General features: G+C 47.3%; 1 protein-coding gene across 4 annotated transcripts in view; it reads left to right on the top strand.

Moving 5' to 3' along the window:
• Window positions 1-25,995, top strand: part of ESYT1 (extended synaptotagmin 1) — a 72,489-nt gene extending 46,494 nt beyond the window's left edge. For all 4 annotated transcript variants that reach the window (XM_053297692.1, XM_053297695.1, XM_053297694.1 and 1 more), the window contains exons 13-31: window positions 5,965-6,057; window positions 6,480-6,551; window positions 6,878-6,964; window positions 7,046-7,195; window positions 7,574-7,726; window positions 11,158-11,334; window positions 11,727-11,809; window positions 13,484-13,532; window positions 13,637-13,726; window positions 14,297-14,392; window positions 15,885-15,956; window positions 16,210-16,296; window positions 17,392-17,535; window positions 17,613-17,776; window positions 19,455-19,553; window positions 20,348-20,479; window positions 22,668-22,770; window positions 22,880-22,929; window positions 23,546-25,995. In XM_053297692.1, the coding sequence (XP_053153667.1) occupies window positions 5,965-6,057; window positions 6,480-6,551; window positions 6,878-6,964; window positions 7,046-7,195; window positions 7,574-7,726; window positions 11,158-11,334; window positions 11,727-11,809; window positions 13,484-13,532; window positions 13,637-13,726; window positions 14,297-14,392; window positions 15,885-15,956; window positions 16,210-16,296; window positions 17,392-17,535; window positions 17,613-17,776; window positions 19,455-19,553; window positions 20,348-20,479; window positions 22,668-22,770; window positions 22,880-22,929; window positions 23,546-23,579 (1,935 nt within the window). In that variant the 3' untranslated portion in view covers window positions 23,580-25,995. The remainder of the gene's footprint in view (window positions 1-5,964; window positions 6,058-6,479; window positions 6,552-6,877; window positions 6,965-7,045; window positions 7,196-7,573; window positions 7,727-11,157; window positions 11,335-11,726; window positions 11,810-13,483; window positions 13,533-13,636; window positions 13,727-14,296; window positions 14,393-15,884; window positions 15,957-16,209; window positions 16,297-17,391; window positions 17,536-17,612; window positions 17,777-19,454; window positions 19,554-20,347; window positions 20,480-22,667; window positions 22,771-22,879; window positions 22,930-23,545) is intronic.
• Window positions 25,996-27,872: the final 1,877 nt, after the last annotated feature.

Here is a 27,872-nt window from a genome sequence, read left to right as displayed (position 1 = left end):
ACTGAAACAGGGAGCCAGGGCTCCTGGTACTATTCCTATAAAGACTGTGAGGTTCAGAGGAAAACTGGCTTGGGAGACCTGGGGGTGGGTGAGCTCAACAACTGAGCTTCCAATATGGGCTGGGCTCATTTGATTGGATTATAAAAGAGAGATGGAAAGTAACGTTTCCAAGTATAGTTTGGAGAAATCTGTCTCTCCTGTTGAGAGTGAGTCTTGAGCTGACTTAGCTTGCCAGGGGCATTATCCTACAGGGTGATAACTAGATCTCGTGGGAGAAAATGTTGGAGCTGGGTAAATGCAGGCTTTACTGTTCTTGGTTGCTTGAAGGCAGGGACATCTCTATGGGTTATCCTCCTCCAGGAGCTCCAAGGCAGGACAGATTTAATTGGATAAAAAGGACACGCCTACCTGAGCCCAAGGGGGATAACCCCGCCCCAGTTCTTTCTGTCCTTCAGCAGCTCCAGGCAGTTTATCTTCTCTCTCTAGCCTTTTCAGCATTTTTTGCTCTCATTTTGACTCCTTTTGTCTTCTTCTTCTGTTTCTTCCCTTTGTGGCTCACTCCTTCCTTATCCTCTACCTATATAAAATTAATAAATAATAAATAATAACAACTCCCCCCCGCTTCTCCCCTTCCACTGCATGGAGCAGGATCTTAGGGGCAGAATAGTTGTTTTGGTCCCGAGGGGGCCGCATCAGAAAGCCTTCGGGCCCAGGCGTTCACGGCCCTTCCAAGGCCTGTTTCTCGCCTACAAAGCCTCAACAGCAGCAACAATGGCTTCCGAGGAGCCGCCTGCTCGCCCTCCAGCCACACAGCCAGCAGTCCCTTCGGCCGCTCGTCAGCCGCCCGACTGTGCTGCCCTCGATCCTCCGGCAGCATCTACGGCCCCCGCTCAGCCGCCCAAAGAGCCTGCCGCATTAGTGTCGGCGCTGGCCGCTTCTCAGCCTCCCATGCTGCACACTAGTGGAGCCGCCACTCGTCTCTTGCCCTCGGGCCGAGAGAGGAGATCCACCGCGGCCTACAAGGAAGCCGAATTCCAGGCTGCAGTGGAGGAACTCTGGTTCCACTGGTGGCCCCTGGTGAAACCACTCCCCCGACTTCCGAAGAAATCTGGGCCATCGGTGTCCAGCCCCAAAGAAAACAACAACTGAAAATGGCGGCCTCTTCACCACCTCCACAGATCTCAAGTACCTCCCATGGGGGACCTGGGAATAAGGGACAGCGCTCTTTGGTCACCCAGGGGCAGGGGGGATCGGGGCCCAAACCATCTTCCTCCACTTCGGCAGGGCCTAGTTCTGTAGCTGCTGCCAACCAGAGCCCAGCCATCTCACTCCCCAAAGTGATTCCTCCCGAGTGGCAGGCTTGGTTTAAAAACGTGACTGTGGACACTGTTTTGCAAGTCAGGCCACCCAAAAAACCAAAAGCAAAAAAGACAAAGAGGAAGTCTAGATGGAGGTCTCCCAGTCCCGATTCATCCTCTAGCACTTCTGTTAGTCCTACCCCCAAAAAAGCTACAGCGTAAACATACTAAGCCAACCCCCACTATTGTCTTTGATCAGGATCACTCCTCTGAGCAATCCGACCATGACCGAGATCTCCCCTTGGAGCCCCTATCTGATCCTGATTCAGATACAGCTCCAACCAAGAATGAGGGTGATTGGTCAGATGCAGAGAAAGGGGACCGCGCACCGGTGTCCCAGCGTCTATGTGTGGCAGAAGACTACTCCCCACTCATGAACAAGATTATAAAAACAATTGGTCTGCCAAATAAATCTACTCAAGAACCCAATCCCACAGCAAAGGGGGAGTTGGTGTTCCCTAGGGCAAAAGCAAAATATATGTTGTTACCCATGCCAGATTTATTTTCAGATGTGGTAAAAGAAGAATGGCTCCTTCCAGCCTCAAATTGCAGACCAACGGAGATAGCAAACAAGTTTTATTCCTTCCAACAGGAGGCATCAAACATGCTAAAAATACCTAATACCAATGCTCCAATAGCTCAGCTGGTATGGGACTCTTTGGTTCCAAAAGATGGTGAAGTGTCCCTCAAGGACCTGGGGGATAGGAAGGCGGAATTCTCCTTCAAGTGAGTCCATGACAATTCAGCTCTAGTTACTCGGGCCACCTCTGCAGCATCTGTGGCAGCCAGGGCGTCTCCGCTTTGGGTGGATGACCTCATTAGCGACCCACCGTCTGATCCAGTGAAGATGCGCCAACAATTGCTGAAGATACAGAAGGCCCAGACCTTTCTGGCCGACGCTACATTAGATGCAATTCGCTTTTCAGCATGAGTGTCTGCCGCTGCAGTGGTGGGCAGACGCCACCTGTGGCTCAAAAATTGGCAAGTAGATGTCAACTCCAGAATCAACCTCTCTTCTGTTCCATATGATGCCTCGAAGCTCTTCGGAGACAAGGCCTTGAAAGACGTTCTGATAGACTCCAAAGACAAGCGGAAGACAATGCCCTCCTCCGCAGTTAAAAGACCTGATAGAGCACCTTTTCGGAAACCCCTGCACTACCAGCATTCCAACCAGTCCTTTCGGGGGTTTTGTTCCTTCCAAGGCACAGACAATAGAAGCCAGAGGGGCTCCTGGAATAGACAACGCCAATCCTTCAGGGGCTCCAGTGCCTTCAAGCCCGCGCCACATTCCAAGCAAAAACAGCAACAATGACGCAAGGCCTACCTGGCATGACAGGCGTTTGTCGCAGTTTCTCCAAGCCTGGGAATCCCTCACTTCAGACGCCTGGGTCTTAGAATTTATCAGACAAGGTTACAAAATAGAATTCCACTCTCTTCGCTCCTACAAGTTCCTACCAACTCCAAGGTCACGGTCCTTTGCGAAGCACTCCCAGATACTATAAGCAATCCAACACCTTCAGGACATCAGGGCAATCGAACCGGTGCCTTAAAATGCTTGAACAAGTCGGTACGCAGGATTCACTTTTGCATGGAAACCCTAAGATCAATCTCAGAGGCCCACAACCTACTAGCTTCCATCGACCCAAAGGAGGCCTACCTGCATGTGCCTATTCACCCAGACAGCAGGAAATACCTTTGGTTCAAATATGCAGACCGGCATTTCCAATATGCGGCCCTGCCCTTTGGCCTCTCCTCTGCCCCTCGGTTTTTCATGAAGATCCTGGCACCCCTGGTGGCTCACCTCCGCCTCCAAGGAGTGTGGGTCTTTGCGTACCTACTTGCTTCTTCAGTCACGCTCATCTCAAGAGGCCCAAAGAGATCTCTAGTCCACTCTGTCAGCACTGGATCTTCACGGTTTCCTCGTAAACCTCGAAAAGAGTCAGCTGACTCCGTTACACCAATTACGTCACCTAGGAGTAATAATAGACACAACAAGGGCGACCCTGTCTCTTCCTCCAGACCGCTTGTTCACTCTTCAGTCAGAAATCAAACTGGTTCTATCGACTCCTACGGTTCCCCTCAACATGCTGGCGCACCTGCTGGGTTTGATGGTGGCAGCACTGGACTCTGTGCCTTCCATCTACACACTCTGCAGTGGTTCCTGCTCCCCTTCCAGAGGAAAATCGCCAGAAAGTCAAAGCACAAAGTAAACCTCCCAGGCTCGACCCGGACTTCACTCCACTGGTGGTTAAACTCCAACAACTTCCTGTGAGGCAAACCCTTCCTGGATCCTCCCAGGACCATTCGTATACCGACGCAAGCTCAAATCTGTCTGCTCAGGGACTCTGGTCAAGACAAGAGCAAGAGCACAGCATAAACTGGAGAGAACCTCGAGCTATCCGGTTAGCTCTCCTAGCCTTTCAGTCCTCTCTCCACGCCTCACATGCGTTAGTCAAGACAGACAACACAACGGCCAAAGCATACATCAACCAACAAGGGGGAACTCACTCTCGCTCATTGCATCAGGAAGCGATGCTCCTCCTGGCCTGGGCGGAGGAACATCTGGAATCCATAATAGTCCATCATGTCAAGGGAGAACTGAATGTAGTGGCGGACTGGCTCAGTCACATGGATGTCTCCCCGGGGGAATGGAGACTACATCCCAGGATCTTCCATCAGATCACGGGTCGCATGGTTGTCCCGGTGCTGGACCTTTTCGCAACTTCGTCCAATGTGAAGCTTCCCAGGTTCATGTCAAGATTCCCTTCCCAGGGCGCAGCAGCAGTAGACGCCATGTCAGCCCAATGGCTAGAGGGGTTTCTCTACGCCTTTCCCCCGACCCCACTGCTAGCAAGAGTCCTTCGCAGGATCCGTCTTCTTCGAGCCGAAGTACTTCTCATAGCTCCCTTCTGGCCTCAACGTCTCTGGTTCCCGGAGTTACTTCACGTGTCGGTCGCCCCCCCACGGGAGTTGCCATTGACACAGGACCTTCTCTTACAAGGCCCGCTCCAACATCCCAACCTCGCTTGGTTGCGTCTCTCTGCCTGGAGACTGAGCGGTGGATCCTCAAACGGCAAGGTTTCAATGGAGGAGTACTAGACACCATGTTGGCATCGCGCTGAGTGTCAACGGAAAGAGTATACCAATACACCTGGTGGTCATTTCTACGTTGGATGGCACGTCATTCCATTCCAAGGAGTTCTCATTCTCTTCAGCACCTTTTTTGTTTCCTTCAGGAGGGGCTGGAGAAGGGACTCAGACCAAACACCTTAAAAAGACAGGCGGCTTCACTACTTCCATTGCTCTCCGATGGCACATCCCAGTCCTCTCAAGCACATTCTCATCTCTGCCACTTCCTGAGGGGTGCATCTCTACTGTCACCACCAACAGTCCACCGATTTCCCACCTGGGACCTGCATATTGTCCTTCGCACCCTGCAATCACAGCCCTTCAAACCAATACGATCCATCCCCATCCGGGTTTTGTCATTTAAGTTAGCCTTCCTCGTCGCAATCACATCCACTAGGAGGATTTCTGAACTCTGAGCCCTGTCAGTAAACAAATCATTCTGCATTTTTCTCAAAGATGCCGTACACCTGGTTCCAGACCCGTTCATGCGTCCAAAAGTCTCGTCCACTTTCCACCTGTCGCAGGACGTGTTCTTGCCGTCCTTTTGCCCCAAGCCCTCCCACCCTACAGAAAAGAGGTGGCACAAGTTGGATGTTCAACACTGTTTAAAGGTCTACATAAAACATTCAACCTCATTCAGGACCTCAGAGAGTATGTTTGTGTCTTTCCATCTACAGTCCATGGGATCAGCAGTATCTTCGGCTACCATAGCAAGGTGGATCAAGGCATGCATCGCTATGGCTTACAAAGCACAATGCCTCAGGCCTCCTGCCTCCATTCTGGATCACTCAACCAGGGTGGCAGCAACTTCAGCGGCATTTTCTATAAACGCCTCAGTCGACGAGATATGCAGAGCAGCTACATGGGCGTCATCCTCTACTTTTACAAGGCACTACAAAATCGACGAATACGCCCCTGCCAGAGCCACCTTTGGGAGGCGGGTTCTGCAGCAGGTTCTTCCTCAACGGTAGGTCAGACCGCTCCCGCCCGTATTGGTCAGCTGTGGTATGTCCCATAGAGATGTCCTTGCCTTCAAGCAACCGAGAAAGGAGCATTGGTTTCTCTTACTGTGAAGGCTTCTTCTGGTTGCTGAAGCCAGGGACATCTCAGCCCACCCAGCTGCAACACTCTGACCTACTCTCGACAAGACTCCTGGTTCTGCGGCCCTGCATAGATCAGGCCACCGTTCGTCCCTCGCTCTGTTGTCCGCAGTTCTTTCTTTGTTGTTTACAGTCTTATTTTCTCTGTATATAGTACACATCTACCTTTACCTTCTGAGTCTGAAAGAACTAGAGTGGGGTTATCCCCCTCGGGCTCAGGTAGGCGTGTCCTTCTTTTTTATCCAATTAAATCTGTCCTGCCTTGGAGCTCCTGGAGGAGGATAACCCATAGAGATGTCCCTGGCTTCAGCAACCAGAAGAAGCCTTCACGGTAAGTGAAACCAATGCTCCTTTATTTTGATATTTGATATTTGCAGGTTCTTCAGTGGAACAAAACCATCTCCTCCAAGCCAGAGCCCCCATCAGCTGCCATCTTGGTTGTCTATCTGGATAAGGCACAAGACCTCCCAGTGAGTAGTCGGAGACCTCCTGATATGGATTTGTTGATCTCACTGGGTTTATCATCTAGCTGGTCTGGATAGAACTGGACAGATTCAAAGATTTAAATCCGTGTTTTTACATTTATATTTTGCTGTGAGAGTAAAACAAAATTTAAAAATCCTTCTAAATATATATATTTTTTAAATGCTAACTGGTTCCCATATTGATGGACCTTCAGCTTTAGTTTTTTTCAGTTCATTTAGTGTGTTACTAAAACAGGAATATCACTCATTTCAAATGTGTGAAAGACAAAAATAGTAAAGACTCCCTTTTAGATTCCATATTGCAGGAAGTGGTTTCTCTCTCTTAAATAGATTAGGTGTAAGCTGTCACCATGCCATTTTGTTCCTGAATAAGCACTCTGTTTGTTTCCTTTCTCCTTGTACCACAGCTGAAGAAATCCAGTAAGGATCCCAACCCTATGGCACAGCTCTCTGTCCAAGATGTCACCCGTGAGAGCAAGGTCAGTGTTTGGTTCAGCATAAGACAGCCTTCCCTAAAGAGCTGGTTTTCTTGCCTTAGTAGTTGCCTACTGAGCACCTTGCTGCATGAAGAACTGTTGCAGGCAGAATGAATGGGGGCAGCAGCTTCAGAATGGCAAGCATTGCTGGAGGGATTCTCAGCCAAAGCTGCACCTGGACATGATGGATGAGTGCTTAGCTGCTGCCTCCCATCCATTCAGATGTCTGGTGCTTCGATGACTGACCTCCCATAGTGGGTACCATTTCTGTCCTTCCCTGCAGGGGGCACTAGTGACTCACTGCCATTCTCTGTTTCTTCTTCTGCCAGGTTGTCTCTAACACTGTCTCGCCTGTCTGGGATGATGCCTTCCGTTTCTTCCTTCAAGACCCAACCACCCAAGATATTGATATACAGGTAGGCTTTGTCTCCTTTTCAGAATTCTTTCCTCTTTCTGCCCATGCAGGCAGTAGCATAAACAGTTCTTGCTCCCTGCAGGTCAAAGATGACAATCGTCAGACCACCCTGGGCTCCCTCACTATCCGCCTGTCCCGCCTTTTGAGTGCCGAAAATCTGACACTTGACCAGTGGTTCCAGCTGGAGAACTCTGGACCCAGCAGCCGCATCTACATGAAAATCATTATGCGGGTAAAAGGCATGGGGTTGGGATTGTTGTGTTTGGGGACTAGATGTGTCCCCCGGTGATTCTATTATAATGGCCTGCTTCCCCTTCCTCCCCAGCCCAACAGTTTTCAGGGAACATAATGTAAGAGATACTTAGTTGCACCATTTGTTTTGGGAATGATGCTGCCACTTGGGGTGGCGAAATGTCTTGGCCAACTCTGTCTAGTTTCAGGTTCCATCACTGCCAATGCTTTGCAACCAGTGCTTCTTCTGTTAGTGGAAGAAGGTGTTACATCCCCACAGCTGTGTTGATTTGCTTCCTTCAACAGTCAATGCTTCCTAATTCTCTGCTTGAGTTGGCTTTCTTGTGTAATCCTTCCCTATACACTACTATTTCTGTAGGTCCTGTATCTGGATGCCCCTGAAGTTTGCCTCAACACTCGGCCGTGCCCTCCAGGACATCTGAATGTCACCGAGAGTGCCCATATTGGCAGCAGCGTTGACAGGCCTCCTAGGCCCACCAAGGCCAGCCCAGATGCCCACTTTGGCACTGAGGTAAGGACACCCCACTGAGAAGGCTGAGATTGTCTGAATAGCAATCATGCTAGGCCAGATGAAGCATTCTTGCTCATGATATGAAATAAGGATAAGATGTGCTGCATTTTTAAATCAGCAGTTCAAATTCAGGTGCAGACAGTTATGTTTTAAATTCTTTAGTTGTTATTACTGGGATATTTACTCTATTTATCCGAATCCAAGACTAGGTTTTTTCCAAGTTCTTTGATTTTAGAAGTGGGGAGAGTATCTCCCATTCGTGTGTGTGTGTGTATGTATATGTGTGTATTATATATATTATATATAAATAATTGATATAATGGCAATTCAAAACACAGGATGGATCTGCTACAAAAGGGAATTGCAACAAAGAACAGATGTTTTGACTTATATATGTCAGCTTTAGTGTTCTATGTCCCACTGTTTAAAATCCACACCCTTATATCCACGACTTTCCCCAATCTAATTTTAAACAGTGGGTCATAGAACAATGAAGCTGACATATATAAGTTGAAACGTCTGTTCTTTGTTGTAGTTCCTTTTTATGTTTTATGTTTTAACTTACACAATAAAACAGGTCTAGAGAAAAATGTATGTATGGAGAGAGAGAGAGAGATTTCATTTTCTAAGGGGTTTGCTTATTCAGAGTCATCCTGTTTGGATGAATATAGTATATACTACCTTTCAACTAAAGTTCTCAAAGTGGTTTACACAGAAAAATAAATAAGATAGTTCCCTGTCCCAAAAGGGCTCACAGTCCCAAAAACACAGAAGGTAGACACCCGCAACAACCACTGGAGGGATGCTGTCCTGAGGTTGGATAGGGCTAGCTGCTCTCCCTTTGCTAAATATAAAGCAATAACTATTTTGAAAGTGCCTCTTTGCTCAGTTAGCAGGATACATATTTATTAATGGGAATATACACATGTGATTCTAAAAGCCTAATTTACTAGTTACTGAAATGCTGCGCATGACTCAACACTGAGCTTTCCCAGTCCTGGGGAGGATCTCTCCCCATCTACAGCGTTTGTCTTCTTCGATGCACACTGTGCTCATGGGCAGTATAAAGACAGGAGTATGGAGTGTGTTGGCATGGTGGTGAGGCGTGCCAACATGCAATCTTTGATGCTGCCCTGAACATTTGAACAGGGCTTGCGATGAAGCTGTACCAAAGAACAAACCAATTTACAACTTGTCAAAACAACATTACAGATCAGATCAAGTTTGGAAAACAGTAGGATTGAAATCTTTCATTTCTAGTCTCCCAGTTTTGCAAACAGGCAGATCTGTTTTTGTTCAAATAAACCATTAACTATTTGCAGTCAAGCTATTTATGTATTGGGCTCGATGCCACTTCTTAACTAATCCAAGAATAATTTCCCTCAGCAGTTGTGCAAACATAAATAGTTTTGCTATTATGAAAAATAAGAGCATAAGCTTCCTGGAGGCATCCGGCTGTCCAGATCAGCTGTTGGGTCAGACTTAAAGCCCACCCATACTAATTCAGCCCTCTGTTTCCAGCAGTGGCCAGCCAGATGCCTCCACGAAGCCCACAAGCAGGGTGGGACAGTTCCAGGCCTTCCCTGTTCTTTGTTTGGAATATTAAGAGGTTCTCTGCCTTTGAACATGATGATCCATTTAGCTATCGTGACTCATAGCTGGTGATAGACCTGTCCTCCATGGATTTGTCAGCTCCCCCTTTAAAGCCATCTAATCACCTTGTAGTAGTGGATTTCATGCATTAGTTAAGCAGCATGTGAAATGAGACTTCCTTTTGTCCAGGGCTGGTGCTGGGTTTTGGTGGGTCTCTGGGCAACACCCTTTGAAGTTCCCCTCATGATACCCACTCACCTCAGCTCACCCAGCTTGCCTGCCTGTTCACTCCCTGGCCTAGCCAAGTGGTGTTTGTTCTGAACCTTTTGCCAATCCACTTCTTTGAGTGACCTCAAGTTCTGGTATTACGAGTCTGTCAAAAGTAATTCCAGATAGAACTGCTCAGAACAACTGGGGTATGCTGTTAAAAAAGGACTTATATATCTCTCCCGCAAAGTTCGAGAAAACTGACAATTCAAGATAACATGGGTCACTGTTGACCCATGCAGACCGGGACTTTCTCCCAAAATGCACCCAACAGCCCCCTGAAGCTGTGCCTGACAGGAGGAAAACAGTAATGGGCATAAGATGACTGATATCCTAACTAATGCTGTACACATGTGGCCAAAGGATTCACAACCACAGCAGCTCCATTCCCACTTCTGAAACACAGGGGCTTACTTGCAGGGGTCATACAGCCCACAGGGAGATATTTGTATGTTGCACAGAGTACTTCTAGAGGAAGGGGAGATTGGCAAAAAGTGCCCGCCATGTTTTACCGCCCACACTGCTGAAGTGGGAACATAGCTGCTTTAGTCACATGTGCTCAATGTTGGGGTATCAGCCAGTGACTTTTAGGGAAGCTTGTCTGCTGTTACTAATCTTTTTGCTTAGGAATCCCTAATAAGCTTCCGAGGAATCCCAGAGTTCCTAGGAAGACAATTCAAAAACCATTGTAGTAAGAGTAAACTCTATTTAAAAAATTTAACCATGCATAAAAAGCCTAGGAATCTTGGTCCTCAGGACCTATAAGACATCAACCACAGCTTGAGGTAGAACTTACAGTAGGTTTGTTGATAGTTTTAAGGTTAGAGAGAGAGAAGATCCATAACTGGTACCTTCATTCTGAATTCTCATTCTTGATAAAAACTCACATTTACTGCTGCAGAACTTTCAAGTAACTGGACTTGGGAGCAGATTCATAGGCCCAGTTGTAAAATGATGGTGGGCATATAGAAGAATTGTTATTTGTGTGGAGTTACACGTGGCCAGCATCATAGTTAAACTGGATAGTCGGCTCTTGCATGTGCAGCATTAAAGCACCCGGAATTCATGGCCTAATACCTGTATGTTTTGCCTCCTGGGGCAAACAGCAATTTTGGAGATGGTTTAATCAGGAAAAAGAAGGGAGAAGGATTAAACCCCTGTCCCCCCACACTGCAGCCCTGGTATGGATTATGTTCCTCCTCCTCCTCCTTTTCCTCCTCCCCGTTTATCTACTAGTAACACTTTTTTAAAAATACAGGATATCTTATTCATACATCTCTCTTGTCTCTTCACTTTGGCCCTTATTAGTCTTGACAATAAAAATTGGGTTGATTACAGCAAATTTAATGATTAAAGAATCTGGGCACTCCTATCTTATTTTTCCACCCACTCCTATGCTGAAAAGTGTTGTTAACTAAACATCCCAGATGGTTTGGGAGCTAAAGAAGACAGAGAGAAACCAGAGAGAAGTCTTAAGAACCTGGAGAGGACAAAGGGACATTGTTGTATGTGATGATGACTATAGTTCTGTCAGGAGAACCATTCCTCCTCTCATCTAATTCCACCCTCAGAGCGTGGTTCGGATTCACTTGCTGGAGGCTGAGAACCTCATCGCCAAAGATAACTTTATGGGTGGAATGATCAAGGGCAAATCAGACCCTTACGTCAAAGTGCGCTTGGGGGGTCAGAAGTTCCGTAGCCGCGTCATCAAGGAGGAGCTCAACCCCCGCTGGAGTGAGATCTATGAGGTGAGAATGCTACTCCACTGGGAGACAGTCTCTCTCTCTCACAGCCCAGATGGAGCATTTGGAATACTTTCAAAAACGGCCCTGCAATGAGAGTGTGGCAGCCCCCTAGGAGCCCATAGGGTCTAATCCTTAACTCTGCAGGACAAAATGTCCCTTTCTTCACCACCCCAAGTAACCCCTAGTATGGATTTTTCAAATTTGACTTACCACGTACAAATTGGCTTATACAGTTGGTATAACGTACTAGATCTCATGGATTTTCCAAAGCTGAGGTCAGAACAAATGAGTCATAGTTTCATACCTAATCCATTCAAGCCCACCCCTGGATTTTCTGTGTTATGGGTCTGTGTTGCTCTGAACATGCCTCCTTTTCCTGATCCTCCATCCTTCAGGTCATTGTGAATGACATCCCAGGCCAGGAGGTGGAGTTTGACTTATATGACAAAGATGTTGACAAGGATGACTTCCTGGGCAGGTAAGTCTGAAGCAAGTAGAAGAATGGACAAAACCCAGACAATGTAGTATCTTCTCTCCCTCCGAGTAGGGAGCAAAGGAAGCTCTCTGCGTAGTCTGAATATCCCATTAGGTGGGCGGAAGATCTGAAATGCAGCACCCCATTCCCTTCTCTCACTACCCAAACAAAGAGTTAATTAATCCCACAGCCACACATTTGGTGGTGGTGGAGTTTAAGGGGGACACGAGTGAGTGTATGAGTGTGAAACTGGAAAATTGCAACTACAAGTAGCCTAATTTTGTTTAAATTCGTGATACTTACTATTTTGCATTTCACTACAACAAAGCATTTTTTGGATATGTCAGGCATTTAGCTGCTTTTCAGATCTCCCTATCCTTTTGCATGCATTGGGAGTGAGTTTACTTCTTCTAGGGCAATTGTATGGACTGCCAGCTGAACTCCAGAGCAGCCTACTGGCAGCATGCCAGGAAGTCGGGCCCGTGTGATGGAGAGGCTTCCTAGCTGCACTGGGGCTCTGCACACAGCCGTGGGAAGCAAATTTTGAGGGATTGCTCTGGCTCCAGAAGCAGCCTCTGTCACCCTAAAATATGTCCTTGAGAGTCATGCAGGGTAGTGGGGAAGCTTTCTGGCCATAGCAGTAGTGGGGAAGATCTCTGTGGGGTGTGTGAATTTCCCTGCATGCTACCAACAGGTTCGCCTGGATGTCAGCCACTGTCTTCTCCTTATACCTCCATAACTTAAAAGTTTAGTTTTTTGTTTTGTGTTTAATGAAAGTTGAAAGTTCAGGGGTTTGAATTTCTCTGGAAGAACTTCAAAGAGTCCCATCACAGCTCCACTACTTCATAGTTTGGGCCTAGTTTTCAACTTGTTCCACCTCACACACTCTGTATGCTAGGAGCAGAGGACCTGGGCCTCTGAATCTGAGCTGCGTTTTGGTCTAATTCGCAGTGCCTGCAGAGTCCTTGGTAGAGACTTCACAGCCCATAGGACTGGAGGCGTAGAATGAAAACCAAAACAACCTCCAGTTTAGTCCTGTGTGACAAGGCAACGAACCTTTTCTTCCCACAGTTGAACTTACAGATACGTTCCACAGTGTGCCACAGGCAAAGAGCAAGTGGCTTCAGGCCTAAGCAAATGAGAGCCAAGCCAAATACGTCAAGGGGAAGACATGAAACTCCAGGATCACTGGGTCATGGAGTTTTCCTCCAATCTGGTCTGGAAGAAAACTCCATGGCTGACATCCTGACTAAATAACTTAATGGAAGTTCCATTGAAATTAATAGGACTAGTTAGTCATTAGTTAGTTGGTCCTATTAATTTCAATGGGATTTTTGTTGAGTTATTTAGTCAGGATGTTGGCCCATGATTCCCAATATGGCCATCATTAGGGCCTTGAATCGTGAGCAAAATTCATCCAAAGCCCCTCCCCAAAGACCAGGTTTTTGGGCTAAAAATTTACACCACCATTCTCCTGTCATTTTTAACAGGTACCTCAAGAATGGTTTGTGAGGTGCCTTATGGTGATAGCCTAGGATCAGGCCCTGTGATGTTTGCCCCACAGATGAAAACAAACTAATTGTTTTTCTAGGGCCTGTAGTAGAAAGAAAAGTACTTGCTTAATGAAATGGATGACTTTCTCCTTCTCCTTCTCTCCCCTCAATCCCTATCCCTTAGGTGTAAGATCCCTCTGAGACGAGTGCTAAGCACCAAGTTTGTAGATGAGGTAAGAGGAGTCTTCCGACAGCACTGGAAAAAGAAGGGAGAAGATGCAAATAAGGAGCTATGCTGGATCTTATTCCCCCCTCCTCCTCTTCCTTCTTCTTGCAGTGGATCCTGCTAGAGGATGTGAAATCAGGACGACTCCATGTGAAGCTGGAGTGCTTGCCCCCCACGCCCAGTGGTGCTGAGCTGGAGCAGGTAATAGGGGCCATCGGGAAAGCTGTCCTGTGCACATCTTCTTGGGAATAAGCCCCACTGAACTTGGTAGAACTTGCTTTTGAATGAACCTGTATAGGATCATGCTGTTTGTGTCTCTCTTCTTCCATTGTCTTTCCTTACTCCCTCTTCCGTTCTTTTCTTCATGTCTCCTTTTATTTAGACTGTAAGTCTATGGATGGGGTTTTGTCATTGATAATTTTTTTGTGTGCACTTTACAGTGCCTTGTTTCGAAGTACGTTGTTTGTTTGTTTGTTTTAATTACTTCATTATAGTAATATTCCATAGCCCTAGAACTTAGGCTTGCCTATCCGTCTGGTCAGAACAGCAAGAGCTGCTCAGCTGATCATCATATGGGAGCTTCCCGCTGACTGCCATCTCTCTTTGGAAATGAGAAGGCTACCTGTTGATGAGTCCACTATATAATGAATGCAAATAGTCATGTGATGGTGTTGAACACACTGAATAAATGCATCCACCCACTGTCTCAGGTGGGTGAACCATGTGGTGCTGCATCTCATCGTAGTCCCCACTGGGCATCCTTCTTCACAGGTACTGATGGTGAACAGCTTGATCCAGACACCAAAGAGTGAGGACTTGTCCTCTGCCCTGCTCTCTGTTTTCCTTGACAGGGCATCTGACCTGCCGGTGAGTAGAGACACGCATCACCTCTCCCTTCTGTATCATTTTGTTGCTCTTAGTTTCTTTCAGAGGCCATCAGAGCTAGAAAATGCATTCCCAGAGACCCTAAACTGCTGGCTGTAAACTGGGCAGGCTAGAGCAGAGGTCCCTCCTTGTTAACTAGTATGAAAACAGAGCTACTCTGAAACTTTGTGTTGGATTTTAACCAAGAACACCTGGGTTCCCAGCAAATTCATAGACTCAAATGAGTGGTCTTGGGCAAGGCGTTTGGTTTTTCCACCTGTAAAGTGGATATGAAAGTAATAGTGTACAGAATGCATTGCAATAACTAGAAGAGATATATGAAATGATAAGAACCAGGAGTTAATGTTCTCAGTGGAGCACAACTGTTGGTCTGCACTGTGCACTAGTGGCCAGTGGACCAAGGCCTCTTCCATACAGCAGTGAAATGCAGGACATTTAAAGCTTTGACTTAAGTCCAAATGCAATCTTGTTCCCCTGTTGCAATCTTGTTCTACTGTATTGTTCTGCTATTCAAATGCAATCTTGTTCTACTGTTGCAGGCTTCTGTGCTACTGCAATCTTACCCTCTGTAAACTCTCCAAGCAGGGGCCTTGTGTGATTTTCACAGCACTGCCTGCCACCCGACTCTTGCATTCTGAGAAGAACCTGCCCTGTTCCCTCAGTTGCCAGGAAAGTGGTAATGAAAAAAGGCAGGTTCTTCTTGGAATGCAAGACTTGACTGACATGTGGTGCTGCAAAAATGGCAAAAGTTCCCTGCTTAGCATGTGTACAGATGGTAAGGTTGTGCTAGGAGGTAGCATGGAAGCTGGCAACGGTGTGTGTATGGGAAGCAACGTTGCACTTGGAACTTGCACAAAAGCTTGGAATATCCTGTACTTTATTGATGCATGAAAGTGGCCCAAATATCTCTGGAGGAGCCTTCTACTCACTCCTGAAAGGGTTCTGCTCTCTTTACTACTGCTCCCTGTACTACTGTTTTGCTTTTTCTCAATGCTGATGTTGTAGTGATAGCTGCACTGAGAGTGGTCAGGACCTTTGAAAGATTCACGTCCAATGTACTGCTGGTATCTGATTTTGAATGTCTCTGGCTGTGCAGGGTACATTCACCCCTTGCTTTGGTGGTTTGAAGAAAAGCCATCTAAATCACTATAGAATGTACTGCACACACACAGCACATTGAAAAGTACTGTCAGAAATTTCAATTCATTATACATACACACACGCACACACACACAGAATGTGGTGGTCCACCCTTCTCCGGTTCCCTATGACTTCTCTCTGCAGTCCAATTATTATCATACAAATGACGTGTTGTGGTTAACGCTGGGTAGCACTGAACTAGTACTAGTGAGGCACCCCCACCCACAAGGATGAGCTTTAAGCATACGTAAACGACATGGATGTCTTTGAGCTGTGCCTCCTGTTGACGCCTGCAATACCAGACTCTCGGCCATTCTCTTTCCCACATCACTAGCTGCGGAAGGGTTCCAAACCTCCAAGCCCTTATGCCAGTCTCTCTGTCCGGGGCATCTCCTTCAAGACCAAGGTAACAGCAGGGGGGGGGGAATATGTTTCTTGAGGGAAAGGGTTGGGTTGGGGTGGGTGGTAATGATGAGCTTGTGTTTATGCACATTTACTCTTACTTAAGATATGATGTCTTGTGCCCCTATGACTCGTGAATAGATCCCCCTCCAGTCCCTGAAGAAAGCAAATGCCAAACTTCTAGCTATGGTATTTTGTTCCTTTCTGTATCTTCAAAATGTTGGAGGGTTTGTCATAACTTCTGTCTCTGCCCTCAGGTCTCCCCTCAGACTGCAGAGCCAGTGTGGGATGAAGCTTTCTCCTTCCTTGTCAAGAGACCCCACGCTGAATCTTTGGAGTTGCAGGTAAATCTCGCATCATTACTGGAGCCTGACTCTCAGTTCTCCTGCCCCTCTCTCTCCCTCCCTCCCTCCCTCTCTCTCCCACTTTTTAGAAAAAAATTTTTGGGGGTGGTTTTATAACACAGTAAAGTTATCCAACAAGAATAGTCATCGTCATTGTCATTTACATTATAAGATGTTTTTCTTATTTATAAGACATTTTGCTAAGAGTTAATTAAATGAAAATGTCAGCTAACTTCAAAACAACTCAAGGCTGGAAAGAGGAAAAATAGTTCCCTACTATGTCTTCTAAGCCACCTAATGGTGCAGCGGGAAAATGACTTGATTATCAAGCCAGAGGTTGCCGGTTTAAATCCCCGCTGGTATGTTTCCCAGACTATGGGAAACACCTATATCAGGCAGCAGCGATCTAGGAAAGATGCTGAAAGGCATCATCTCAGACTGCGTGGGAGATGACAATGCTAAACCCCTCCCGTATTCTACCAAAGACAGCCACAGGGCTCTGTGGGCACCAGGAGTCGACACCGACCCGACAGCACACTTTCCCTTTACTATATCTTCTGAGCCAATCTCAAGTCGACTGCCCTTTGGTCTCAGAATACTTCTCCTCTGTATTGGAGACACCCTTGTGGTCTCCCTGATAATTGAAGGTGGGAATTGGATGGTTGAGCATTTTCCCATGAAAATTCCCTACACGTCGAAAACTAGCATAATGGGGAGAAGGCCAAGACTAGTACTCTCTTCCTTGACTTCTAGCTTCCCAGTGTTGAGAGACTTTATGATATGGAGGAACACTCAGTCATGAGACCTTGCTGTTTAAAGCAGTGCAGTTGAGGAGTAGTTTTGTCTCTACATCTGCTGCTTGTGTTAATTTAACTCTCATCAGAGGAACCTCAGTGGCCCCCTTTAGCTTAAAGGATGGGCAAGAGAGAATGAGCACAGAGAAGGTGCAACCCCCTCCAAGTCTGCTTTCCCTCCTCAGCAGGACCCTTTAAGCTGTGGAAGGGACTTGTCCTTCACTTCCTGTGGGTCCAAATGCTTTCCTCCATTTAATCCATGGAATTTTGATGAGCCCACGCTTGCCTGTTATTCCTGCAGGTGAAGGATGATGGGCATGTCCTGGGTACCCTGTCGCTCCCCCTTTCACAGCTTCTGGCAGCAGAGGGGCTTGTCCTTGACCGCTGGTTCCAGCTCAACAACTCTGGTTCGGCCATCCAGGTCCTGATGCGGGTGCAACTCGGAGTAAGTGGGATTCTGGAGAGCAGCCCCTCTAGGCTACCATGGAACACTCCCTGACCACTTTCCCCCCTCTCCCACAGCTTCTGATCTCACAACACTCTGGTGTGGAAGTTCTTCATGCCGTGGAAGGTGACGAGAGTGAGGAGGGCTCCCAGAAGGGGTCAGCAGCAGAACTCTATATCAGGGAGGACAGCGACTCTGGTTCCGTGCCAGAGCTGCGCCAGCGTGTGCCACATGCCAACAGGTAAGGAAGACTTCGCTGCAGAATGTGGGACCCAGGCAGGTAGATTTTGAGACTTAGTAAATGTGCACTTGCACAGGACTGAGACCTCTTCCATCGACATGGTGCCTCTCTTGCAGAGATATCATGTTTTCTGAGCAGTCAGAGCCTGATATTTTGTATCTGAGGAAATTCTACTCTTTCCCCAGACAGAGTGGCCATCCTGTTTTTATTGTCACATGGAAGGGAGTTGCACAAGGGCCACCTGTTGCATATTCCCTGCGACATGAATGGTGCTGAGTGATTCAACTCCTCACCACAATGCCATTTTGTGACTTCACTATTTATTTAATACTAGCAGCAAAGGACGCATTCATATGATAGGCTGTGAAAATCGTCAGAATTCTTTCCCGGTAGTTCACCTTTCCCTTTCGACTTCTACTCTCTTTGCTGGTTCCACCTCTCTTGACATGTTTGATTAATCTGCTCTGCTGTCCCAGTGACCTTGAGTTGGCAAATGTGGTGGTTACAGCCTCTGGGATGCTATTGGCTTAGTAGCTCTGATGTTATGGGGAGTTTATTCTGGGATTTTAAAAATCCTGCCTTTCTACTATCCAAGGCACCTTACGGTCAGAATAAAAAATATAATTCACTAATAATAAAATCAGCAATAAGCCAATGTAATGAAATGGTTCGAAATCTGGTAAGAGATGTGACTGTTGCCACGCCAGCTGCTGGTCTGCTATGGCTGCAAGATGGCCACTCCTCCCCAGGCCTCAGGTGCTACTGTGGCTGCTCCAGCGGCTGCTCTGTAAAGGTTCCATGGTGGCCACAACTGAAAAACAGCACCCACTTGCCCAGGGTGTGCCACCCGGTAACTAGGCCAAGTAGTTCTAGATGTTTTCACCTCGGGGGTGAATTACCTCCTCACATGGGCTGCTGGCTTTTCCTGGCAGCCATGTGGTGATGGAAAAGGGCTCCAGCGGGATGGAGTGGTACATTGTCCACTCCCCAGAGGCCTCCTTTTGCCAGCTTGCAGCTTGGGAGCCATTTGGAGGGGCTGGAGACTTCAGAATGTGAGGTCTGGGCAACCGATGAAATTGAAGTCAAGGCACAGTGGCCTTTTGAACAACTTCTTGCTGATACAAATCGCTTGAAAGGCCTCAGAGCCTTTTGCCAGAAAGGGACTGACAACATCTGCCGCTTATGTGCATTAGAGATTCAGTACTTAAAAAGGTGAGTTCTCCTTTTGCAGCATGGGAGCACTTGTCTAGGCTTGGGGAACAGCAGCAAAACCAGACCCTTCTCCACAGCAGTGAGAGCTGCAGAAAAATACGTAATAGCCTTGCTTTCCAGTCCCCTCTCATCATTGTTTTATGGAGGCAGCTGCTACGATCTCTAACCCACTGTTAACTGGTGGTACATTGGTACATTCTGCTGCCACAGTCAGATACTTCATTAACCGGCCTTCACATCTGCAACATAAAAAACGAATCATTCTATCTCTTAAATCACCTGTATGCAACTGAAATGGATCTTAAGAACTGCACAGTTCTCTCTGTTCCCCTAATTACACCATCCCTTTTCTTTCCTTCTAGCTGGGCATGCCATTAAACATCCCACCCTTTCCTCATCTCAGCCTCACAGGCTACCATAATTCCCCCAGCATTCTCACCGGCTTGTATGTCTTTTTGCACTGCAGTAATTTGGATCTGTCCGACTCGCCACTGGGCCAGCTGCGCCTTACTGTCTGGTACAACATGGATACTCGCAAGCTGATTGTCATCGTTCATGCCTGCAGGTAATTGTTGCAGGATTGAAAGAAGATTTTGTTTGAGAGGAGCACTGTGAAGAGACAGATTTGACATAAGCCCTAAAAGCTGCCTTTGCCTGCTCCAAGGCTATTGGCCAGAGAGCTTGGATTCTCCTGATTGGAAACAGAAAGTGGGGGGCATTTTCAGATTCTCCTGCCCCAGCAAAGGTTTTTGCTTTAACCTCTTGTGGGCAATGCAGTCTCTACTGCCAAGTTTTATGTGGTGGTAGAAAAATACTGTAAGTGCACAGAAGCTCTGTCCTGACTTTTTGTTTGGATCACATTTTAATGAGCATGTGACGAAGGGAGTGAGATCACTAGTGACCTGATGTCCATGTGAAGAGCCCAAGCAGCTTCTTTTACCACTTATGATGACCACAATTTCACTTCCCTTTGTCTTGTCCCTTTGCTGCATTTGGGAGTTTTAAAGGCAATATCTATATCTATAATTCTCTTAGACGTACCCGTCGCTAATCCCATGCATGGCAGCTCTCACGAGAGTTTGCGAGCAAGGGGAGGGGGAGAGGAAAGCGACAGCGGAGAAGATAAGGCAAAAAGCGGCCAGTGGGCAGGGAGAGAAAGTGATGGCCAGGCCGGCCAGAGGGGTGTGTGTGAATAAAGCAGCGGCCAGGTCGGGGTGGGGAGAAAACGGTGGCCAAGCCAGTGGGAGAGAAAGAGGGAGGGGGGCCGAGAACGATGGAGAACTAGAAGTGCAGATGCTCTGAGCCCAGGCCAGCTAGGATCTAATAATTCCTTTAACTAATAATCTACCCTCATTCCAGGAACTTGAAGTCAAGTGCCAAGGATGCTCCTGACCCTTATGTCTCCCTGATTCTGTTGCCTGACAAATCCCGTGTCACCAAAAGAAAGACCACTGTGCGGAAGAAGACTCTTAATCCTGAGTTCAATGAGAAGTAAGGGAGGAGGCAGTTGTCTGTGGGATGGTTATAGCTAGAAAGATCACTCTTGGGGTTGGACATGGTGAGGTAATACCTAACGGGAATGGGATCTGCCACTGGTATAAAGTAAATTCAGGGATCCAACTTTTGCTCGGGATCTCTTGCTAGATCAATGCATTTTTTCAAGTCCAAGCATCAAAGGAGTTTAGCTGTTACCAGAGTCTGCCCAGGGAAGTGACTGGTATTTCTCTCACATCCCAAATGATCACCCTTCTAGCAACGATTCCATCCAGAAATTTGTAGAGTGTGAGATCAGAAAGAAACTTTGAGACAACGGTGTCTGATCCACCACATTCCATGAAGCAACTGAGTTATCCCCATTTAAATACTCGGCATAATGAATAATGTGACATACATTACTTCACGGATCCTCCTAACAACCCTATAATGTAGGCTTGTACTGTTATCCCCATATTTTAGAGGGTGGGGCAGTGAAGCTCAGAGACAGAGGGTTGCCTAAGACCACCTGTTGAGTTCATGGCAGAGGTCACATTTGAACTGGAGATGTCCTTGTTGACAGCTCTGTTTACTACACTCACTAGACACCAATGCCCACAAAATGACTGCCATATGGAGGCCTCTTTAAAACACTCTCTGTAATAGTGGTTTCTCTGCAATAAGCTCCCTGCTCTTTGGAAGAATTTTCAGCATGAACACCAACCGGCTTGTTTTGGAGGTTTGGTGTGGAGTGAAGAGAAACTTCCTTCATCGGTGTGTTGAAATACTGCAGACCCCTTGATCATTTCCTGGTGACAGCTTTTGCAAGGAGATCTAAGTAGCCTTCTCATAGTGGCCATTTTGTGCACCTCCCAGCCCCCAGTGAATGTGTTTGATTTACTGTAGTATTCATGGGGAGTATTCAGCAGATGCCTGGAAAGCAACTGTCATCCCCTCTGTTCTTTGAATCCCTGGTTGAAAGACTTTGCAAGACTTTGGCCAGACTGGCAGGTGTACTTGGAGGGAAGTTTAACCAGAACTCCGCCCAGCAACATGTGCTTTTGGGCACATGATCTCTCACCACTGAGGAACCCCAGCCTGTCACCACACACACACACACACACACACACACACACCTATCTATATCTATTGCTAAGTGGAACTGCTTCCAAATCAGAGGAGATGCAACTGTCAGGCAGCTTTGGGCTTTGACATTTCTCTCGTAGAAATGAAGCATGGGCCACATGTGTAGAATGGGTTGTGTTGTGAATATGCATTGCATTTACCTGGGCATCTCTTAGCTCCAACGCTCTGAGTGCCCACGTGAGGGTCTAGCCCTTTTATGCTGCTTTAAATAATTTGAAATTAACTATCATTAATTACTTTATATGCCTTTTTTCTGTTGAGAAACCTATCGTCACTTGTTTTCCAAACTTGCAGTCATTAACATAGGTTTAATTCCATATTTCAGCCCTAAGCGCTAGTTCTCACGATCATTCTGATGTCACTTAAATGAAAATCTCAGATCCCGGAGGTGCACACGCTCCTGCAGAGCATGTTGTGTGAACTTGGGATTTTTCACCAGATTCACACCATGACAGACTGACAATTAGCCTCAATCCAGTAACCTTAGATTTGAACTTGGCTTGTCTGTTTCATTAAATGTCAGTCAGTCATGGTGTGAATCTGGAACCAACAAAAAGATCCTGAGTCCACAAGACACATTACGTGGGAGCACACACATGCCGCCAGGATCTCAAGATTTCACTGACATCAGAATAATTGTCAGAACCAGTCTTAAGTTTGTGTTCATGTAGTAAGGAAGAATTCAGACTCCTGCCATTTTGCTCCTTCTCTTTATGCCTTTAGGCACCAGTTAAGAACTGTTTTGCTCAGAGACGTAGTAATGTGCTCCTGGATAATCTTAACGATTGCTTCAGATGATCACTGCTTGCCATTCCTTTGTCTTATACGCTCTGCTGTTTTGAATCCTATAATATTGCTGTCTGCTATTTCCGTTGATTATTGTTTTTCTTAAAGCTGTGAGCCACCTTGTGGGGGCGGTTCTAGTGTTGAACCAAAAGCTGGTAAAGCAGTGTTTTAATAAATAAAATGAATGAGATAATTGCTCTGATTACAAAAAGATAATTACAGAGTTGTGGGGTGATTCGTGTTAAATGATCTCGTGGTGCTTCCCCCTTAATAGGTTTGAATGGGATCTACCCGTGGATGAAGCCCAACGAAGGAAGCTGGAGGCCTACATCAAAAATAGTGTCTCTTTTGTGTCACGAGGGGAGCCAATTGGAAAGGTATGGAAGGGAGAAAGAGGTTGCCCTGGTATTCGCTTTGAGAGCAACTGTGATCCTTATTGGAGAGGAGCAGGCATGTGACTCCTTTCTCTGTGCCCTTTGCTCCCAGGTGCACATTGACCTCTCACAGAAGGACCTGACCCAGGGTGCTGCCCAGTGGTGAGTATGGGAGGAATCAACGAGGGCAGAAAAAGAGCGTCATAGGGAACTGGTAAATAGTCGCTCCATTTTAATCCTGCTTCTAGCCACTTGTGGCAAAGCAATGCCTCCGCAGCACTGAAAGACCCTGGCATGGAAGGACCCATGAATAGGCCTTTTTTGAGCATCCCTCTGTATAATGAAGGCAAAAGAGGGGCACCTGTAGCACATGGATATATGCCAAAGACAAGGGAAGGAGCTGGGGAGATGTGAGCCTCCAGGATTCTTTAGCCCTCCTTAAAAAGCACACACATCCATGTACAACCCCTCCCCTTCCCAGCCTAGCCTGTCAACATAAAGTGGTAACATGTACTGTTCCTCATATTGCGCTGACTGGGAAGATTTGAGGATGGGCTGGCATTCTGTCCCTCCCTCGGTCAATGGGAGGCATTGCATGGTGGGAAGACTGTGGGGAAATTACAACTCCCCTGGCAACTACCTGCAGCTTCTTAGGCAGGACCTTGCCTTTCAGTTGAGGAAGAATCTCTTTTAGACTGCTTGTGTCAGAAGGTCCACAAAAGGCATGCTGTGTGCTTACCTCTTCCCCTCACCACACTGGTTCTTTTTCTCTTGGCAGGTACGATATTAAAGATGACAAAAGCAGCCCCTAGCCTCCACAGTGCCTCCTTTCTTGATACTTCACCATCCAGGGAGTTAAGAGCTGGCATTAAGACCGCCAACACCGCCACCCTTCACTGCAAGATTCCAAGCTCACCCCCCATCTGGATGGGGTTTTCAGTGATTCTGTTTCAAAGCAACCATAGTGTGTTTTGTTTTGTTTTGTTTTGTTTAGAATCTTCTTCTCAATGTGAAGTTGGCAGGGGTAGAGAAGTGACTCTTGGGCGGGTTTTAAAGGAGCGGGGAGATTCCCATCCTGCATTCACCCTGTGTGCTTCTTTCAACACCGCAAATCACATTCTGCCTTTTTATTGACCAAAGAAATGGGCCTGGCTCCTCCTTCAGTTGAGGATGAAGGTTCTTTGCACAGATGCTGTGAGCGGACACTTTCAGCAGCCACTGAAGCAGAAACTAGAAAGTCCAGGAGCAAACTGGGCCTGAGGCTGAGTGACAGTTAGAAAGGTACAAAGAGACCAGCATGGAGGGACCAAATATTTCCCTTAGTAGCGGTGGGCCTCCTTTGGAACAAAGGGTTCCACACACAAGTGTGTCCCTGATGGGAGACATCTTTTATCCAAAAAGGAGAATTATGACATCCCCTGCCCTGAGATTGGTCAGCTAAGACAAGTGATGGGGATTCTGTCCTAGCTCTGATAATAAGGTTTTCAAATGGCATACAATCATTTTGAACCAACAGCTTGAAAAAACAGGTGGGGGAGTGCAGTTGCCAAGCATTTTTTATTTGCAGCGTATGTGCTATTTTCCCCCATTGGGGGATTCATGGCTATGTGCATTTAGCAAATGCCCCACCTGGCATAGTGTCTGCATCCCAATTTTTTTCAAGCCCATCCTTGCAGCAGCAACTCATGCTAACCTCACCGTGCATAACCTGCTCTTTCTGCTTCTGGCTCTTTTAAAGGGATTCTGTTTGTGTCTCACTCCACATTCTGCTGCTCACTCAAAAGGACAGACAGCTTTCTTGCTGTATCTTAACCTGTGCCACTTTCATTGCTGCTTTTAAAAACGAATGTTGTTTGGTGCCTTCTTGTACTCCAGGCCTGGAATTGGGGGGGGGGGGGCAATACTCCTCCACCCCACAGTGCAGCACCACATTTTAGGACTGTGTGTATTCTGTAGCAAGGAAGTACGAATTCCGTGCTCCAGATCAGATTTGCAAATATGAAGAATTTATCTAACTGTATGCAGATTAACTTGCAATATTTGCAGTTTGACTGATGCTGAATATAGCTCACAATGGAAGGAGAGACGTGAAACTTGTGGGGACAGGGGAATTGCTTCAAGGAGCAAAAGGTCACAAAGGTAGATCAGGTCAGAAACCCCACTCCGAGCACACACTGTAGACATGATTTTAAGGTTTCCTGCGCTAGCTTGAAGACCTTGACGACTGAACTTCTGAGGCTTTTTCACACACACAAACGAAAGAGCCCATAACCCTTTTTACTCAGAGATGAATCACTGTTTAATTTGCAGTGCTATGCTACTTTCCAGGGTAGACGTGGGCTGAGTGCTATTTAAAACATACTCCAGTGGCAAGGGCTCCATTTATTCACCTTTCCCTCATCCTCAAGCTATTCTTCTTGTCCTGGCCTTGGCGGAGGCTCCTTCCTGAAAGCATGTGGGCAGCATGGACTTGCCCTCATAGTGTTATCTGGCAGCTGCCCTGGATTTTTGTTTTTGTGGGGGTTTGTTGTTTGTGTTGTTGCTATGAGAAAGAATCTTACTGCTTTTGTGATTTTAAAAAATCATCTGGATTAAGCTCTCAGGAAGCAAAATCCTGGTCAGTGCCTCATTGCGACTGTAGATTTCCTCCAGTTTCTCAGAGCTTGTAATCTGGAGCAGGTGGGCAGAAGTTCTGTGGGAGGGCAGGAGGCAAGATATGCTTTGAGTCTTCCCAAAATATGGAGGGAGGGAGAGCATTTCTTTGCAATGTGACCTGAACTTCCACTATCTAGCAATCTTGCCTCCCTGCTCACCCTTTTCCAGTCCTTTTACCCCTCACGTCTGGAGCCAGAACACAGGAACTCTGAGTCCTAGCTCCTCTCCCCTTCTGCTCATGCGCACTAGCTCCCTTGCCTCTGAAGAAGCCAAAACCATTATTTGTGGTCTATTTATAAAGTATTTTTAATGGCTTGTTTCTGTGTGTTTGATCCAGCAAAAGCACCTCCTCACTGAATCTGGTTATGCTTCCCCCAAAGCTTGTTGACGGGGAATGAAATGCACGTGCCTGTCAGGAGCTCAACCACTTGCTGCCTTCCACGCCAAATCAAGGCTCCAACGCTTGCTTTTGCTCAAGCAGGCTTTACTGTAAGACTGTGTTCCAGGCAGCTGTGCCTCTTGTAGCAGCCACTGTAACTTGTCGTAGCAAATAAAGACAGGAGCAAAATGTGACTGTGCTTTACGTGGTCTATTTCCCCACCCTGAACAGTGGGAAACAAGAGCCTGATGAAAACACTGACACATACCATCATTCAATCGGAGGTTCTGCCATTCTGCGGCATCACAGTGCAGCACTGGATGCACAAATACATGTATGGACAATTTTGTCACACTCTTTTCAAAGAAAAGAGTGTGACAAAATTAGGTGCAGCAGGGCCACATCACCAGTACATTGTTGGGATATGCTACCTACTGGGCGTCCTGAAATCTCTTCCATGTAAGCAAGCCAAGGTTAGTGTTTGCACTGGTCCCCGGGATGCAACTTCCCTCACTTGCTAGGTTTATTTAGTTTGGGCATTTATATACTGCTTTTTCCATGGTTGAGGAGGCCATACTTAATACTGGGTTGTGTATTGAGCATGCTCCAACAGACAGGACATGACCTTTTGAACTATAGGCATGGCTAGCTTCCTGCCTGGAAGGCAGCAAATCCCCAGTTCCAGCCCTGTCTTGCTCCAGAACACACGGCTACCAAGGAGCCCCTGGCTCCTTGGCTCTTTTTTCTGTGGCTAGCTTTTTCCCCTTTTCCTCCACGCCCTTAGTAGTGTGCCTGAAGGGGAAGGAAGTTGACTGCAGTTTTTTTCCCTTTCTCAGTTTGGCTCATTGGCACCTCTAAGGTTTGTTTGGTGTTTGCTTTCTGTTTTCCGTGGAGGAGAGTTTACAGCCACTTATTGGCACTATGAGCCACTCTTATGAAGGAGCTTTACTGGAGGACTCCCTCTGAAGGTTCATGGAGAGGAGAGCTGGTCTTGTGGTAGCAAGCATAACTTGTCCCCTTAGCTAAGCAGGGTCTGCCCTGGTTGCATATGAATGGGAGACTTGATGTGTGAGCACTGCAAGATATTCCCCTCAGGGGATGGAGCCGCTCTGGGAAGAGCAGAAGGTTTCAGGTTCCCTCCCTGGCAGCATCTCCAAGATAGGGCTGAGAGAGATTCCTGCCTGCAACCTTGGAGAAGCCGCTGCCAGTCTGTGCAGACAATCCTGAGCTAGATGGACCAATGGTCTGACTCAGTATATGGCAGTTTCCTATGTTCCTATGCCCTGGTATTCGGGGAGGCTCTTCCTCACACCTACAACTGGGGTTACAGCAAGCGAGCAACCCCTCTCCGTGCCGGGAATGCTCCATGTAACCCCCCCGGCCGTCTCTGTTCCGTGCTCTGAGAAAGACAAAAAGGTGCCCCAAAAAGCCGCTAAAAAGACACGCCATGCAGAAGAGACCAAAAAGAGCGGTGCCGAGCCTCGCAAGTGCCACAAGGCCTCGGCAACTCCCCTGCTCGGTGAATGGCTCTTCATTCAGGCGGTTTGCAGGGAGCACCCTCCTCACGGTTTGCTGCCTGCATCCGAGGTTATTGAGCTCCCGCCTCCCTCCGGCAGCCCCTTTAGGGCACCTATTCCGGTAGCGCTCTTGCGGTACTCGCAACGGTCATTCCGCCTACCTCTCCCCCACCTGTGGGGCAGCCAATTCCAGTTACGGAGCCCTTGCCATTGGCTCCACCAACTGAGCAGCGGCTCCCTCTTGAGCAGGAGCTCGCCACTCTCACTGCTGCAAGATCAGCCCAATATAGCTTTGTCCCGGCAGCCCCTCAGATCTGCCAGTCTGGCTGGCCTCTCAGTCTCCTCCTCCTCCGCAGCCATTCACAAACCTTACTCTGGCAGAGGCGAGTTAACCAAGTCTACCTACAGAGATCGTGAGTAGGGTGCCCTTGGCCAACAAGGATCCCTTTCCTCCGGATCGTGCAGATTGGCTGCAAGATTTTATCGCCAGGCAGTGCTGCGCTATTATGAAAACCATGTCTCCTCCGGTACCTCCCTCCAACCCCCTTGCTGAG

Source organism: Hemicordylus capensis, chromosome 2 (genome assembly GCF_027244095.1).
Source record: "Hemicordylus capensis ecotype Gifberg chromosome 2, rHemCap1.1.pri, whole genome shotgun sequence".
Taxonomy (NCBI): domain Eukaryota; kingdom Metazoa; phylum Chordata; class Lepidosauria; order Squamata; family Cordylidae; genus Hemicordylus; species Hemicordylus capensis.
This window is presented reverse-complemented; position numbering and strand designations above follow the sequence as displayed.